We start from the raw sequence: 17,108 nt of genomic DNA on the forward strand, positions 1-17,108 counted from the left end.
GGACAGGGGAGCCTCGTGGGCTGCCATCTATGGGGTCGAATAGAGTCAGACACGACTGAAGTGACTTAGCAGCAGCAGCAGAAACCACTGCAGATTGAAAAAACCAACTGGGGGAGCTCAGCACTGAGAGGTCCCATCTAAGAAACACCACACAGGGCCTCTCAAAATGAGAGCCCACTAAGGACCCTGCAGCCCAAGACCTCCACAGAGGATCCAGACTGAGACCCGACAAACAGAGGGGGACCCAGGCTGAGTGCCCCGCACAGAGGAGACCCTGGATTGAAATCCCTCAGTGGGATTGTCAAGCTGAAACCCCTCAGGGAGACTCCCAAGACAAAATTATTCACCGAGGAGTCCCCTCCAAGATGAGCCCCCTCAGTCAGGTGCATGCACCTCCTCTCTGCCCGGCTGCACACCCATTATTACTGGGTGGGGAGGGTGGAGAGTGGGAGGAAGAGCCCAGAAGGCCTCTCAGTGTTCCTTCTTCCCAGGACCTTTCCCACCTCCCTTCCTCCTGGGCCCTGCCATTTGGGGCCCCCGCGTGGGGGTGGCATCCTAGGCTGGAGAAGAGGACACAGGGCAGCCTGTTTCAGCCCAGGAGACAGAGGGCGCCTCTGTCCACTCCTGGCCCCTCGCCCCACTGGGTGTCTGTCTGTGAAGGGGTGGAGCCGGTGTGGAGGGGGCGTCGCGGGGGAAGGACAACTGAAGACAGGTCTTCCCGCACAGCTCCAGGAGCCACATTTGCAGCCTCGTCTGCCTGTCCAGAACCTGCTCCCAGGCTGACAGTGAGTATCCTGCCCCATCTGCCCTGCTCCCTGCCCTGGCCAGCCTGGGGAAGAGGGGGCTTCAGCAAGGCTCCAGGAGACAGAGGATGATGGCACTGCAGTGCCCTGAGGGTCTGAGAGGAGTTTGGGATTTGGGGGAGACATTGTTTGGAAGGTGCTGGGGGGAGGCAAGTGAAGGTCAGAGGGAAATCTGGGAGCTCGGGGCAGGGCAGGGGGTGAGGAAGCCAGTGGGAACTCCAGCCACTGAGCTTCCAGGAGACCCGGGCCTCCTACCACAGAGCCCTCAAGAGCCCCCACAAAGCTCCCTCCATCTCCTGGGGAGGAGACCCAGGTCTTGCCTCGCATCCAGTGGCATAAGAATAAGGAGGCAGATGGAACCGCTCCTTCTGCATGCCCACCCACCGGCAGCCTTGGTCTATCTGCCACCCCACCCAGCCTTGCCCAGGTTCCCTCCCAGAGCACGGACCATGTGATACCAGGAAGAGGGGGCACTGGGGAACTCTCCCCACTCCCACCCTCCCTTCATATGACCTCCCTTTCTCCTCCTCCTCCTCCTTGTCCCATGCCTCAGCTCCTCTTTCCTCTCATTCTTTCCCTTTGTTTTTCTGTCTACCCCCTCCCTGCCAAGATCCTTTCAGAATGGCCCCTACGCAAAATCCCAGGCTGCTCGAGGTCCAGGCAACCTCTAGGTGCCCTTCCTGGATGGGGCTGGTAACTGAGCCAAGAGCACCCCCTCCTTCTTCCTCCTTATCCCCTCTATCAGCCCCGGCTTGGGTTCCATCTCCCCCAGGTCTCTGTGACAACCGCTTCTCATGTCCGGAGTTCAGGTGACACATACAAGGGCTCCATTGAAGAGCTAGGATGTCATCTGATCAGGGCCCATTGTCTGACCCCTCAGGCCTGGGGAAGGATGGGGATACCTGATCTGAGATACCTGAGCTGCCCCCGGAGGCTGTGGAGGGGCCAACTGTCCCAAGGCCAAGGGAAAGAGGCCCCCTGGCTTGGTAGTCCCCTCTCTTCAACAGACCCCTCCATTTTTCCCCTCCTCTCTCCCAGCCCCTTGGATTCAGAAGACCTCATGCATTCAGCCTTTATCTCCCCAAACACATACCAGCCCCATCCTCCCTGCTGCCACTGTCCCAACATCACCCAAGTTGGCCTAGGGACAGGAGTGGCCAAGAGCAGAGACAAGATCCCACAGGTATCTCCTCCTCTTCCTTGGGAGCCCTGGCTCCAGGGAAAAGACTCAGACATTGCCCTTTCCCTTCCCACTACTGCCCAGTAGAAGGGCTGGTTCTGCAGAGAAGTAAGAGGAAGCAAACTCCAGGTAACGGAGGGAAGCCAAAGGGACATGTTCAGGCTCCCTCCCTATGAATCTTGAACCACCCACTCGGACTGCCACCCTCTCCACCAAGCTGACCAAGGGCTCCAGGCTGTTTACGGTGGGCCACAGAGTCAAGGTTATAGAGGGGAGCCCAGCCCACCATCCCCAAGAGCAGAGCTCGGCTGTGCTAGGCAGGCAATCCAAGGGTAAAAATAGAGCCAGAGGAAGCCAGACTGGGTCCTGTGACCACCCCCGCCTGCCTGCCCCACCCACCTCAGTGTCTGTCCAGGCAGCCAGGAGCCAAGCAGAGTCCACTCCAGGCCTCTAAAGTGAGCCCAGCTCCAGCTGCTCCACCTCCATGCCCAAAGCCCTGACTCCCTCTGGCTAGGGTATGGATTGAAGGGCTCAGAGAATGAGTCTAGAAGTTCTGTTTGTGTAAAATCTCAGGAAGGATGAATAGTGGTGCGGATCCGACCTCATGGCTCTTTGAGCTGTGGGACCCTACCCCAACCCCAGGTACCCTAAGCATGGTCCAAGCTCACTTCCATGATGGGACGTGGGTAGGTGAGCTTCGAGATGGGCTCTGAGCTGGAGACGGCGATGGAGACTCTCATCAATGTGTTCCATGCCCACTCGGGCAAAGAGGGAGACAAGTACAAGCTGAGCAAGAAGGAGCTGAAAGAGCTGCTGCAGACGGAGCTCTCCGGCTTCCTGGATGTGAGCACAGGGTCGGGGTACAGGGTGGTGTGGGGGAGGGATGGGGGAACAGAGTAGGCTCCTCTCTGCCATCTCCCCACCCCAGTTCAGCTCAACCATCCGTCTCCTCCCCCTCCCCCCGCCCCACACTCCTCTGGGTTCAAGTCAAAATGCCCTGATTTACTGATCACCTGTTAAGGGCTAGGCAACGTGTAGACACATCAATAACGAAACACACAGTCTAGAAGGAAAAGACTGACACTTGCAAGCAAAGCTTGAACACCAGGAAGCACCCAGGGCCTTAACAGAGGCATCAGAAAGGACCATGGGAGAATGTTAACCTAACTGAAGTGGGAGAGCCTCTCCAAAGAGGTGGCACTCAAGCCCCTGGGAGGTTATTAGAGTAAGTAAAGACATTTTAGGAGGAGGTACAGTATCTGAAGGTTTCCCAGGTGGCTCAGCCTCAGAATCCGCTCCAATGCAGAAGCTGCGGGAAACATCTCTGGGTCAGGAAGATCCCCTGGAGGAGGGCACGGCAACCCACTCTAGTATTCTTGCCTGGAGAATCCCATGGACAGAGCAGCCTGACAGGCTACAGTCCATAGGGTCACAAAAAGTTGGACACGACTGAAGCCAACTTCACACGCACAATATCTGAACAGGAGGATGGGAGAGAGAAGATGGAATATGTTCAGTAGTTTTGATCGAACTGAAGGATGCAGAAAAGAAGCCAGTAGAAAGTGTACCAGCTTTTAGATTTTATGAGACCTGGGTTCACATTCTGATGCTACTACTTTCTAGTTGTGTGAGTTTGGGCATGTTCTTTAACCACTAAATGTCAATTTGTTTCTTCTCTAGAATGGGAATAATGAAACCCACTTCATACTAGTTGTGCTAGAATTAAATGAGAATGCTTGTAAAGCTCCTAGTGCAGAACTTGTCACATTGTAGGCACTCAACATACGGTAACTGTTTTTATTAGGGAGCTAATTCTGCAGGCAACCGGAAGCCACAAATGTTTTCTTGGTTTTGAGGAGGGAAACAAGAGTCCTGTAATTATAAGTAGTTTTCCTCTTGCTCATCTCTGCCTTTTTCTCCCCAGTCAATCACCCCTCCCCGCATGCCCCTGATCCAGTGCTGTTGTCTCCCTATATACCTCTCTCCCCATCTCCTCCCTCCACAGGCCCAGAAGGATGCAGATGCTGTGGACAAGGTGATGAAGGAGCTCGATGAGAATGGAGACGGGGAGGTGGACTTCCAGGAGTATGTGGTGCTGGTGGCTGCCCTCACAGTGGCGTGCAACAACTTCTTCTGGGAGAACAGTTGAGGAGCCGGCCCCAGCAGGCAGCGCCCTACCCCTCTACCCTGCCATGCCTGCTCCTTCAACCTGCTTCCTCCTCACCTTACTTTTCCCTCCCCACCAACAAGGGCGCAAGAATAGTGGGCCAGGCCTGCAATTCTTCTTTCATTAAAGGCTTCTGTCTCACCAGCCACCAGTTGCTGTCTGTCTCCTTTGCTAACAGCACAGAGTAGGTGGACAGTATAGAGTAGGTGGGGAAATGAAGGCTGCTCACTCACAACTTGCCTTATTTGAGGAGAGATCTTTTTGGAGATAGGTCAAGGGACCCTTGCATCTTCCTATTTAAGGAATGCTGAAGGCCCAGGAAGGCTGGGATTCAAGGTTCCAGCCAGAAGTGGAGGATGTATGAAGCTAATACGTGCACCAGGGTCTCAGCTATAAAGGCAGAATTTCCCTTCAACCTTCAAAGAATATTTACTGAAGACCTACCACGTGCTAGACATCGTATGGGAGCTGGGGACACAGCAGTGAACCTAACAACACACAACCCTCAGCGTCACATAGGTAAAGCCCAGTAAGGATACCAAAACATTAAACTCACAAATATATGCTAAGAAGGAAAATGAAAGGATCTGAGGCGCCTATACTGGGGGCAGGGGTGAAGATGTGTTCATTCGCTCATTCTTCAAACATTCGAGCCCTTTATTGTGTGTCAAAGCATAATAAAAATCCCGTATAGGTCTGCATCAAAATCCACATGAATGGAAAACGGCGAGAGTGGACACGGAAACGGGAGGGGAGACGCAAAGGCCCCACAAAATAAGGATTTAACAATATTCAGGCCAAGCTGGGGAGGGAAGTGAAGAGGAAATTATGGACGGACGGTGGTGAGTGGCGCTGAACCCAGCAGAGGTGTGCTCTGATCACTGGCTCCCCTGCCTCCGCTGGGGCTTTTGCTATAGCCTACAATTCTCGGACCCGGGCCCGGGGTGAATAAGGGGAGTGCAACTACCCGAGTGCAAACTACCCGAGCCCAGTGGTCCGCAAGAGAGATCGAGGCACATCCGCCTGAAGAATTTTAGTTGTTCTGTCTTAGTTCAGGGGCAGAAGGACGCGCGAGAAAATACGGACAATTCTTTCACGGAGACCAAATCAGCCCAAGAGACGCGAATCACTTAATCATCCGCAGCCCGTTAAAACTCAAGAGCGAAACCATTTGGCCACGCCCTTCCCCGGGCGGGGCGCTGCGTGTAATACAGACGAGGCCTTCGCTAAAGTCCCGCCTTCTTCCTAGGGCTCCGCCCTAATCCCCGCCCAGGCGTGGCACAAGTTTTCCCGCCCCTCTAGGGATGCGGCGGATCTGACGTCTGACGTAACTGCGTCGACGCCATTTTAGCCGGTCCCATTCCGCCCTGGGCGTGGCGGCCATTTTGTTTTCCACACCGAGCGGGAGTTGACGGCAGCGGCTGTAGTGAAAGGAAGGAAAGAGCAGGCCGGGTGAGCAGGCGGACCGGCCGACCGGACAACCAGCCAGCAGCAACGAACTAACTTAACAATCTACCGCTTAACACATCTAACCAACCGCCCACCAAGTTAACCCGAGCCCCTCCACCGTCAACTCAGGTTCGGCCGGCCCCCGGCCCGCCTGCCGCAGCCGTGGTGGCAGCCCCGGGAGGAGCACTGGCGTCCGTTTCCTTCGGTACGTGTCTGTGGTGAGGAGGGCGAGAGTTTGGGGGAGCCGAGGGGCCCGGCAGACGCGGAGCAGGAGCTGGTGGGATGTGGAAGCAAATAGGGAGTCGGAGGCCCCGAAGGGGGCGGAGCCCGTGAGAGGGAGGCGGGGGAGACCCCGCACGGAAAATCGTCGCGGGATTGACGGAAAGGGTGGAATTTGATAGGGATGAGAAAGGAACGTTGGCGAGTTGAGTTACGTTGGCGGTTCTGACAGAGGTTTGAGATGAAAGGAGGATTACTCGACTTCAAGGAGCGTTGGAAAGTAATGGCGGCTTTAGGGTTAAATTTTGTGGCGCGCTCTCTGGGAGCGCACTCCCAGGGGAATGCTCGTGGAGGAAATCTTTCCTATTCCCTCCCTCCCCCAGGTCGCCAGGCCCTTGCTGATGCCCCTAACTTGATTGCGAAATTGGTATACCTGTGTCATCTCTCTAGTTCAGTAGTTCTCAGTTTTAGCTGCACGTGGGAAGCAGCGAGGTAGACGTATTTTCCCTTGCTATATAAATGGCTCATCCCCAGACTTCACCATCAGAGACTGTGCTTGAAATGGTGTGGGCTCAGGCTTCTGAGTGCTTTCTGTTTTGTTTATTTAAAGCTCCTTGCCGCCAAGGTTGAGAAGGACCGCTGTTGATGAAAAACCAGACTCTTAACAACACTTGCTTTGGGTCTGCCATTTTGGAGGCTTGGGCAGATATTTTCTGTCCTGCGGCCTTGAAACATACGGTGTGTGTGTTCAGTCGTGTCCTACTCTTGGCGACCCCATAGACTGTAGCCCTCCAGGCTCCTCTGTCCATGGAATTTTTCAGCCATGAATACTGGAGAGGGTTGCCATTTTTCTACTCCAGATTTTCCATACCTTGGGATAGAACCCGAGTCTCCTGCATTGGTAGGCGAATTCTGTACTACTGCACCATCTGGGAAGCCCCAGGAGTTTATTAGTTTGAAGTAACTAGCTTCTGTTTAAGTGCCTGAAATGAGTTTTGGTGTGATTGTTGATAGTCATCGATACAAACCTTTTCATTCATTTTGGGGTCTTTGGGTCTTGTTGAAAGGAGATAGTCGCCATTCTGGTTTGCTCATTCTGCCCATTGTCCTTTGTAGATTCTCGGGATTTGAAGATGGCTGCACAGTCTGCGCCGAAAGTTGTGCTAAAAAGCACCACCAAGATGTCTCTAAATGAGCGGTGAGGCAGCCAACAGCAACTTCAGCTCGTTCATAAGAAAACATTACTTAAATTGGCGCTGGGGTCCAATGCACAAAAGTCTGTTTTAAACTAAATACCAACAGAAGGCTACAGACCTCTGTTCTTAGTTGCATCGTATGTGGTACACAAAACAAATTGGGCGGTTGTTTCAAAACCCCTTATCATTAGATTTTTATATTATGCTATCTGAAATATTTATCTGGTGGGATGTATTTTAAAAAGACTCCTCACACCCTCCCTTTTCTTCACATATTTTTACGTTGATACAGGGGTGGTGCAGCTCAGTAGCATGACCCTGGCTGCAGTAGGCTTGCTGCCCAGTCCAAGGCCAGCAGTGTTGTGTCTGGCCTGTAAGAGGCAGGTAGCAAGCTAAGAATATGTCCAAAGGCCCTTGAATGTCATTCTTGGGCCTTGTAAGAGGCACTTGCTTTGCTCCATTTCACTTTCTCTCCACTCTGCTTTAGTTTGTTTTTGTTTTCAATTCTTTTACAGTTGAGTGTTCTCTTTCATCCCATTAAACTTAACTTGACAGGAGTAATAGAAGAGTGTCTTCACAAGCTCTTAGATGATTGAACTAACCTTTTCAGAAGTTATCGTTTGGAGTCAGAAAAAAGAATCATTTGATACTAAAAGAAAGTTACAGTATTTAAAGGCACTTTCTGTCTGAGAGCTTTGTTCATTGAGTGCCTTTGACTAGTGACTTTATTAAGCTGATATTAGACCACTGAATGATTTACTTATGTTTGTTTGTCTTTTCTGAAGCATATTTACTTCTCTTTATCTCTTAGGGTGTGTTACTCTGATTCTCCATATTTGCATATTACTAAGTGGAAATGGCAACCCACTCCAGTGTTCTTGCCTGGAGAATCCCAGGGACAGGGGAGCCTGGTGGGCTGCCGTCTATGGGGTCGCACAGAGTCGGACACGACTGAAGCGACTTAGTAGCAGCAGCAGCAGCAAGTGACCAAATACATGAGAAAATGTGATATGCTCTTACAATTTATGTGGGTATATCATTTCCATGGGCTTTGAAGGTGCTCTTGTCCTTCCGTGTATTTGCCCGTAAAATAGCACCCTCAGGTCTCCTGAGGTTTTGGCTTGCATTGTCCGTCTTTGAAACTACATCTTCTGTCTCTTGTCATCATATCTGCTTATTGCGTGTTTTTCATGCTTTCCACCTCTAAAAGCCGTTACCTGAGCCCTTGTTATCACTTTTGATTGAATGTGCTACACTTAGCTGCATTTCTGAGTTTCTGATTCTTGCAAGTTTGTGGAAGCAGAGGAGTCTTGAACCCACATCAGCACTGATCTAAGTGTACCACTTTAAGTTCGTGGGATCTGGAGCTCCTGGTCTAGCAAGCCATGAAAATGCCAATAAATGTTTTGTAATAAAGCTTTTATTTAAACATCCATTTTGTTCGACCTTGAAGCTTTACTAATATGCTGAAGAACAAACAGCCGATGCCAGTGAATATTCGGGCTTCGATGCAGCAACAGCAGCAGCTAGCCAGTGCCAGAAACAGAAGACTGGCCCAGCAGATGGAGAATAGACCCTCTGTCCAGGCAGCATTAAAACTTAAGCAGGTGAGAGCATGGGTCGTAATGCTCCAGAAGCAGCTGATCTGTCAGGCAGTCCACTGAGGCTGTCAGGACATGATGGGTAATTATGAGGTGGCTCAGGGCAAAAGCTGAACTTCTCTGGAGGAGAGAGAAGCTCAGAGGATTCCCATTTGGGCAGGTAACAATAAGTAACTTTTTGTTGTCTTTCTCTTTTAGGGAGTTTGCCATCAATGTGGCCTGTTTCTATGTTACCAATGAGTATTAATCTCTTGTTTTCTGATCCTTTGCCCTTAAGAATAGATTGACTGGCTTTTCCACAAAGAATTTTTAGTTTCTGTTTTAGATGATCTTCAAGTCCTATATTCCCCATTAAATTATTTACAAATTAGGGAAAAGACTTTATTCTTGCTTCCCTAGTACAGGGAATCTGAAAGGGCTTTTAGTCAAAGGTTTTCAGTGCTAAACAGTGGAAAAAGTAGGGTGACCCTCATCTCCACAGCACCTAAAGTCTTGTCAGTAAAATAGAACAACAGCACTGAGTAATTTAAGAGTTAGTGGGTTCGCTTTCAAATTTCCGTTAAGAAATAATCCTATTCAGATCTGAAATAAAACCTGCTCTTTATTATTCATAGACTTTTTATGCAAGTCCGGACAGTGGCGGTGGAAGGATATGTCCAAGCTGTGGCTGGGCGTCTGGAGGGCGGTGCCATGCAACTGTAAGGACTTTAACTGGAAGCACTGCATGGCTGTGCATAAAATCAGCAGTTAAATATAACACCCTTCCACCCCCACCCTGAACCATTGGGCTCATTGACCAAAAATAAACAAGGCCTTCTGCTTCAGCTACCATAAGCCTTGGAGTGGCTGCATTCATCCCTGACTCAGGAAAGCAGTAAAAAGCACCACTGTTTTCTAAGAGTAAATATTAAAAATTGCTGAAGACAAGTCTGACATATTATTCCAAAGGACCATTTTAACAAGCTTTAAATATAATCTGTGCAGAAAGTAGCCTCTAGAGCAGTGGTGTCCCGTAGAACTTTCTGTGATGATGGAAATGCTCTATCTATAGCTGTGCTCTCCAGTAGCCATTAGCCACGTGACTGTTGAGCACTGAAAATATAACTAGAGTGATTGGGGGGCTTAAATTTTTTACTTTATTTTACTTTTTTTGCTTGTAATTTAATAGCCACATGTGGCTAGTGGATACCTTAGCCTATAGCAAGCACAGCTCTAGAGTGGAGACTGGATGGTACAGCTGACATACTTGAGCTTCTTATTAAGTTAGAGAACAGGGTTTGGTGGCAAGGCAGGACTGGGAAGAGAGAAGAACTTTGAAGTACTATAGTCTCCCCTTAAAGCACAGATCTTGAGAGGATATACTTGGAATGACCAAACACAACAGACTTGTAGAATGAAGTCCTGACCTCGTGTCATTCAGAGCCTATCCCTCTGATGAGCAGTTTGTAATCTTAGGCTAATAATAATAATTCACAGCATATGGTTGCAGAGAAAATCATTTGTAGTAACTTGTGTGTGAAGCCTGAGGATACTTAATGTATTTTCATTCATATTGACTTAGTCTTTTTAGAAGAGCAGGCTTGCTAGGGCTTTGGTGTTCAAGGCAACACAGTCATCCATTCCTTTGAAGGAATTTAATTGTCTGAGATCTCGTTTTCATGGTTTCTCTTTGAGGGACAGATTATTGAAAAATCTATATGGTATATCCTTGTTCTCACATGTGACCCTCAGTTTTATGGTTATAGCTCAACTCAATTCTAATGCAGGTTCGGCTGGTTTTCTCTGGAGATGTATTTGAGTTATATGTTTATTATAAATTAAAGGTCATTATACTGACTTAATGGAGCTGTTTGCAAAGGTAGACATGGAATTATCACTATTTAAGATATGTAAGGAAAGGAGATTTGACTTTTTTGTGTTTATTTACATCTTAAGGTAAAAAGTGGACCGTCTGGAGATAGATACTCAGAGGAAAAATGGACACACTGGCCTCTTTGACTGAGAAATCAAACTTGTTGTTATGTCACAAGAATTCAAATGAACTTATAATTTAAATTTTGCCCAGAGTGTGATGAACTTCCTATGGTGTTTGAGTAAGCCTTTGAAGAGAGTGGTAGTCCTTGGGCAGGTATGAATCAAGTCATATCATTGTCAACTGGTGGTTCAAAATCAGCAGAATCCACGATTTGAAATATAGTGTTCTTATTAAAACTTACATTCCAAATAGTGGTATATGACTTCTGTAGCCAAACTAGTGAGATAATTTGTGGTGATGCCAATTTCATGGAACCATACTCAAGCTTCTTAGAAGCTCCGGATCAAAACTCTGCTTCTCTTACACTGTGTTCTGAGGCAAAGGCAGGCTTCTGGTTTGGGATCCTTGACAGCAAGTGCAGGTTTATTTCCCACCACACAGACATCTCGCTTCTTTTTCTCTGCACTTTTAGTTGCTGAATCCCATTGGATTGCTTTTTTGATCTCAATTCCCTAACACCTTTTCTTCCAGAAGAGCTTAAAGCAGCGCCTGGGTAAGAGTAACATCCAGGCACGGTTAGGCCGACCCATAGGGACCTTGGCCAGGGGAGCAATCGGAGGAAGAGGCCTGCCCATTATCCAGAGAGGCTTGCCCAGAGGAGGACTTCGTGGGGGACGTGCCACAAGAACCCTGCTTAGGGGCGGGATGTCGCTCCGAGGTCAGTGCTGTGTACCTGACAATTGTTCGGGACCCACCCCCTTCCCTTTTCTCTTGGGCTGCTATGGACACATTTGTTAACATCTTTAAGCCTGAATTTGTATTAATATAAATTAATAACTTTTGAAATCACGTATTTTTAATAGTGCTGCATGTCTTTTATCGATACCATTCCTTTTCTGATAATGTGCAATGGTGAGAGGCTATGACCTGCGTAACAACAGGTAATTCATGTCATCTCCATTCCATCTTAAAACACCCTGCTGCTGCTTGATTCAGAGCACATTCAAGTTCTAGAAATAAGTCAAATTAAGAAATTTATGGGTCTTTTGGCCTATATCTTAACTAATCATCTGTTCGTGGTTCTGTTCTAGTGAAACACTGTTACACCTGGAAAAAAAACACAAGTTGACCCATAGCTCTTAATTATATGTAACATTTTGGGCACTGTTATACTGTTCCCTGTATAGTTCTTGTCCCCTGCAAAAATGTACTAAGAGCAGGAATCATATCATTTATTTTTAAATCTATCATGGTGCTAGGTACCTATCTATGATTATTCAATATATACTTATTAATGTATATACTTACTAATTGATTTAACTGCCAACTTCTTCCAAAAATGGATTTGTGGTCAGATTTGTTGAATTGATTGAATAAAGAGCAGCTTAATCTGTTCATACTCAGTGTGCAGCTTGCCCCACCCAACCTAAAAATTAACTGAATTAACTCTCATTTAACCCTCACCGCCTGCCTTTGGTTAGCATCTACTTTGTCTCTCTTGGATTTACCTGCATATACATTGTATGCCTCCTCTCCAAGGTCAAAACCTGCTCCGAGGTGGACGAGCCGTAGCTCCCCGAATGGGCTTAAGAAGAGGTGGTGTTCGAGGTCGTGGAGGTCCTGGGAGAGGGGGCCTAGGGCGTGGAGCTATGGGTCGTGGCGGAATCGGTGGTAGAGGTTAGTCAGCTACCAACTTCAGAGACTAGCTTCCCCTTATTTCTCTCCCTTCAAAACTCAGAGCCACCTTTCTGCACAGCTTCAAGTCATAGGCAGGCTTATTTGTTTGTCTTGTTTGTTTTATGAAACTGGCTTATTTTCTAAATACACATGCTGGTAGTGTGAAAGTCTGTCATGGGTTTTCCAAGAACAGTGAGGTATGTGTTACAGAGCCAGATTATATGCAGTCTTTCAGGCTCTTGCAAATTTAAAGTGTATTATTAAAATGACAAGATGGTCAGTTAAGGGTTTTATCTTTTTTTGTCCCTATCCCACCACCACACAATCCACCTCGTAGCTCAAAACCCTGCTTTGAGTCTAATAATAGAGAAGAGGGGGGTGAACAAAAGTAAAGCAGAGTTAAGATGGTAGGCTTGGAGCTAGGTATTGACTCGGTTTGTGTCTATGCAAAACCAGAGATTTTTCCATCAAAGTAGAAAAAGCAAGATGGTATTGTGTCAGTTAATTAACTGACTCTTGTTGATAATCTTACCTTCAGACTTAGTGATACTTGTCTTGTGACTGCATGGCCCAGATTGGAAAAGAATTTTTACTGGTGTTGCTGCTGTTAATACCAAATCTCATGGGAGTTTTCTGGCTTAAAGCTTAGTGGAAAACTCCCATCAACACCTATCCAGGAAAAAAATACATACATTCTTGTAGCCCCTGTATATATTTGCTTTGGTCCTTTTTTTAAAGTGTGTGGTGGGTCTTCCATAATTTATAACCTTGAAGTAGCCAGGGGATAATAACTGTTGAGAAAGGACATTTGATAACTTGAGAGTTTATTTTCTTCTCTCGCATTATATGTTGCTTGGCTGATTGAGTGAAGTGCAAGCTAGTTTGGGTTTCAGGATGAAATAGCTTGTTCAAACTATCTTGACTTGGTTTCTGAGAGACATCACAAGGATTTTGTGGGGAGGAGTCTAGAGTAGCTTTTCAGAAAGCTGGGTATGTTTTGTTAAGTGAATTGAAACCACCTCTCAGATAACCGTAATTGTTACAATGTGAATAGAATCAGGAGATAGAAATGGCTGGAACTTCTCCAAGTGTTTTTTCCCAACTCCCTTAATTGTTCCTATGTCAGAATAACTCCTCAGTCTCCTGACATAGGATCAGCCAGCTCCTTAGGTTTGATAAATTTGAGGAGAGATGAGCTAATTTTTCTGAAGGATCGCCAATTAAGTTTAATTTGAAAACTGTCTAGCTTCACATCCCTGTTTCTCTGTGCCCTTGTTACTTCTCCCTATCTTACTAAATGGAGTTATCTATAATGTATTTGCATTTTAATTATAAGCTTATAGTGAGTCTCAAATTTTTTTAGTTTCTCCATTTTGAGAGAGATTAAGAAATTTTAATTATCAGTTATTTTCCCTTTGATAGAATTTTTAAAATTAGCATTTAGAGATGAGCATGTAATAAGGGATTCATTATGTGTGCTTTCCATGTGTTGCTTTCTACCCAGTGTGTTTCCTGTTTTTCCAGATTTCTCCTCTTTGCCCTGCCCTTCAGCCTTTCTCAGCTAGGCCCCGCTGCTCTGAGGGGCATTTACCATAGTACCCATTAAACATACTTGTAACTGTTTTCTTCTTTTTCCTTTGGGCCAGGTCGGGGTATGATAGGTCGGGGAAGAGGGGGCTTTGGAGGCAGAGGCCGAGGCCGTGGACGAGGGAGAGGTGCCCTTGCTCGCCCTGTACTGACCAAGGAGCAGCTGGACAACCAGTTGGACGCGTACATGTCGAAAACAAAAGGACACCTGGATGCTGAGTTGGATGCTTACATGGCTCAGACAGATCCCGAAACCAATGATTGAAGCCTGCCCACCCTCCTGGAAGACTCTTGTTCAAGTCACACATCTGTAAATAACCTTAAGATAACAGATGAGAAGAAAGCTGACTGATACTGAAAGGACCTATCATAATAGGCTCTGGACTGACTTGCCACCAGTTTGTGCATTTAGTTGTGTTCCTTTTACTTTTTGATACTATGTTGTATGAAACCCTTCTTTTCCCCTCTGACTGGGGTTTGCTTTGGTTTTGTTACTTGGTGGGGGGAGGGGCTCCCTTCACCCAGGCTTTTCTTTGAACATGAATGTGTTGGCCTTGTGGCTAGTACACCCTCTTCCCCCATCTGCCTCCCCTCATCTGTCATATGCTTTGACAGTCTAACATTTCCTCTGTTCATTTTGGTGCCCCCGTGAAAAAGTCCCAGAAAGAGCCCACCAGTGTTCCACCTTAATGTCTAAGTTTCTGAGATAGAATTCTGTTTAACGTTTTTAATAGCCTCTTTAAAGTGTTCAGAAAATCTGGAGCTCGTAAATGCATTCTGCCACATTGATGTTTTAGTAAATTGGGAACACTGACATAGCTACAGGGCTACCAAACACGTTACACGTGCTAGCAGCTCTGATTTAATTAAAGTTATTACCGTGTACACTTGTACCACTTAACCATCGTGCTGGTTTGGATATGTGCGCTTCCTACCTGGGAATGAGATTTATAAACTTTCCCTCTTGGTTTTGCATCATGCTCTAAGGGATGTTTCGGGGTTGGCTTAACATCCTACAAAAGAGGAGAAAGCCTTTTGGTTTGCCAGATGCCTCAGAATGGAAAGGGCTGAAAATTGATGACAGATACCTGGTGGGAGGGGTCAGAAGATAACCTTGCTAAAGTGCTGTTATCCTTCTGTTTACCCCAGACCAATCTTGGGCTTCTCCATTTGTTGACCCTCTTCTTACTCCCCATAAAGGTTAAAGTTCAGCCATAGTCTGTCAACTGTTCAGTTTCAGTAGAATCTTTTGTTTCGGGTTCGTTACAACAAGAAATTGTTCTCTCAAACCCATCCAGGACTTTCTCTTTATTTGTTGGGCTATTTCAAATGCTATGGCCACTATAACAGTATTTTAAGATACACCTGTAGAGTTGTGAGTCCTTCATAGTTGTATTAAAATTCAGGGTGGGGAGGGTGAGAGTTTGGGACAGAAAGTGAACAATTTTCCCTCTTTTGAATAATCCCCAAGGCAAGATTAACCGTACTTAGTAAAGTACTAACTCATTTGGTGCACAGCAAGCTCAGAGGCATTACGTACTCCCAGGACTGGTTTCCCTTTTCCCCAGTGCTGTTTAAGGGAAAAGAAGAACCTAACCACCTCCAATCAAACCAGTTACCATTGAGCTATTTAGAACTCTGATTCCAGTAGACCCCCAAGACTGTTTTGTTGCAGATGTACTGATTGGCAGTGGGCAGGCTACCCCTTAAGATCTTCACATCCAGGGCTTGCTGGACATGTTTGGGAGAAAGGGCGGGAGCTGTAGGGTGAGTGGGTCCCTTTACCCTCTTCAAGCACACAGTTTGATGTGATCCAGTCTCAGATCCCTCACCACTGTCCTTCCCAAATACTTTGAACTTAGCAGAAGATGACTAACATGAATGTGTTCTTCCGGATATTTTTAAGTTGGTATCTGGGACCATCCTCTAAGCCACTGAGATCTGTAAGAAAAGGGGTGAAAGAGGCACTGAGGCATCCTGGCGGTAAGGGGTTGCTTTGTGGGTCCCAGTGAAGCTGGGCAATGAGGTGACCCCTGGAGCTTAAGCCCTTCCCTCTCCTTCCTCTATATTCCTCTAACCACTCCCCCTTTTTTCTCCTACCCCTTGAAAGAATTTCCAGTGTGAGTAAAGGGACTGCCCTCCCAATCATGGGCCCTGCAATCCCTCCTGTGCTCACTGCAGTTCCAAATCTCCTTGAGACCTATTCCTGCTTCTGCCAAACTCGGTCTTAATGAGTGCCTAGTCTATGGGGTCGCACAGAGGTGTACACGACTGAAGCGACTTAGCAGCAGGTGGAGTAGAGAGTGATAAAGAGTCAGCCTAGCTCCTGGGTCAGCCTTTTAACTCATTCACCCACCATCTGCCAAGGACTTACAGACACGACCACATCGTTTGTTAGGCATTGGGAGTACAGAGAAGAGACTGAGGATGGATCATTAAAGTCAGAAAGTTTTACAGAGAAGGGGGAAGAATACTTGAAGGAGAGAACAATAAAAAAGGTGCAGAGGTCTCAGATGTATGCCGGGGAAGGCATTCAGCAGTCCTTCACTGTAGGAAGGGAGACACAACTGACCAGACTGAGTAGCCTGGAGCCTAATTGCCTTGCTAAATACCTTTGGCTTTGTGATTTGGGTGATGGGAAGTCATTGAATTTAGGCAGGAGAGTGCCATGGGGTGATTTACACAGAATGGTGGAATATGGAAATAGGCTAAAGGGAGAAAGACCACGGAGTCTAGGAAACTGATGAGTTAGTCAAAAAAAAGAAAGCTGCCCTGAACCTGGACAAGCCACATCCTCAGCAGTTATCTAGCCATCTGATGTCTGGGGTTCCTGTCACAAAAGAGGAGTCAGGGGTGACCTGAGCAACCTCAAGAGGAGAAGGAATGAGACATACTCCTCTCCCTGGCGTGCTCTTGCCGTCTCCCTAGTTCCCTCGTGTGACCCCATGCCTGATCTAAAGCCAGTGGAAGCGCTGCTGCCCAAGCCAACCTTCACAACAGGTACCCACTCCCCTTGGCCTCATACCCGGGAAAGAACTAAGCGTCCAGGCAAGAGGGGCTGGCAGAGGACAGGGCTCCAGCCCCCATGAGCCCAAGTGGCAGCCCCTTTCTCCCATCCCCAGGCCCCTTGGAGCCTCATCGGGTGTACTGAAACTGAGTAGCAGCCTGTGGGGCTCCCAGGCATGGAGGCATTTCTGCCCATTTCATAGGCAAGACTCCATGACCTCCCTTGCGTTCCAGAGGGCATATTCGAA

The 17,108-nt window shown here is 47.5% G+C and overlaps 2 protein-coding genes across 9 annotated transcripts; both read left to right on the forward strand.

Moving 5' to 3' along the window:
- Nucleotides 1-710: 710 nt before the first annotated feature.
- S100A1 (S100 calcium binding protein A1) lies at nt 711-4,298 on the forward strand. Of its 3 annotated transcripts, XM_060402179.1 has the most exons (4): nt 711-785; nt 1,842-1,986; nt 2,674-2,826; nt 3,989-4,298. In XM_060402179.1, the coding sequence occupies exons 2-4, from the start codon at nt 1,864-1,866 to the stop codon at nt 4,130-4,132; spliced, it is 420 nt and encodes a 139-aa protein (XP_060258162.1). In that variant the 5' UTR covers nt 711-785; nt 1,842-1,863; the 3' UTR covers nt 4,133-4,298. The 3 variants fall into 3 exon arrangements, with proteins under 3 accessions (XP_060258162.1, XP_042110147.1, XP_004002578.1); XM_042254213.1 differs by lacking the exon at nt 1,842-1,986 and having other exon boundaries at nt 2,626-2,826; XM_004002529.4 differs by lacking the exon at nt 1,842-1,986.
- Nucleotides 4,299-5,537: 1,239 nt separating this feature from the next.
- On the forward strand, nt 5,538-14,755 carry CHTOP (chromatin target of PRMT1). Of its 6 annotated transcripts, none has more exons than XM_027975429.2 (7): nt 5,538-5,804; nt 6,935-7,016; nt 8,468-8,621; nt 9,230-9,313; nt 11,122-11,308; nt 12,130-12,267; nt 13,914-14,755. In XM_027975429.2, exons 2-7 carry the CDS (start codon nt 6,952-6,954, stop codon nt 14,117-14,119), a joined length of 834 nt encoding a protein of 277 aa, XP_027831230.1. In that variant the 5' UTR covers nt 5,538-5,804; nt 6,935-6,951; the 3' UTR covers nt 14,120-14,755. The 6 variants fall into 6 exon arrangements, with proteins under 6 accessions (XP_027831230.1, XP_027831235.1, XP_042110128.1 ...); XM_027975434.2 differs by having other exon boundaries at nt 11,125-11,308; XM_042254194.1 differs by lacking the exon at nt 12,130-12,267.
- The last annotated feature ends 2,353 nt before the right edge of the window (nt 14,756-17,108 follow it).

This window comes from Ovis aries, chromosome 1 (genome assembly GCF_016772045.2).
Source record: "Ovis aries strain OAR_USU_Benz2616 breed Rambouillet chromosome 1, ARS-UI_Ramb_v3.0, whole genome shotgun sequence".
Lineage (NCBI taxonomy): Eukaryota > Metazoa > Chordata > Mammalia > Artiodactyla > Bovidae > Ovis > Ovis aries.

Bases quoted from the DNA above. Each gene is read 5' to 3' on its own strand.
- S100A1 (XM_060402179.1), top strand. From the start codon at position 1,864: ATGCATTCAGCCTTTATCTCCCCAAACACATACCAGCCCCATCCTCCC. The intron at 1,987-2,673 runs GTATCTCCTCCT...GGACGTGGGTAG, and splicing joins GCAGAGACAAGATCCCACAG to GTGAGCTTCGAGATGGGCTC. The intron at 2,827-3,988 runs GTGAGCACAGGG...CTCCCTCCACAG, and splicing joins AGCTCTCCGGCTTCCTGGAT to GCCCAGAAGGATGCAGATGC.
- CHTOP (XM_027975429.2), top strand. From the start codon at position 6,952: ATGGCTGCACAGTCTGCGCCGAAAGTTGTGCTAAAAAGCACCACCAAG. The intron at 9,314-11,121 runs GTAAGGACTTTA...CTTTTCTTCCAG, and splicing joins GAGGGCGGTGCCATGCAACT to AAGAGCTTAAAGCAGCGCCT. The intron at 11,309-12,129 runs GTCAGTGCTGTG...CTCCTCTCCAAG, and splicing joins GGGCGGGATGTCGCTCCGAG to GTCAAAACCTGCTCCGAGGT.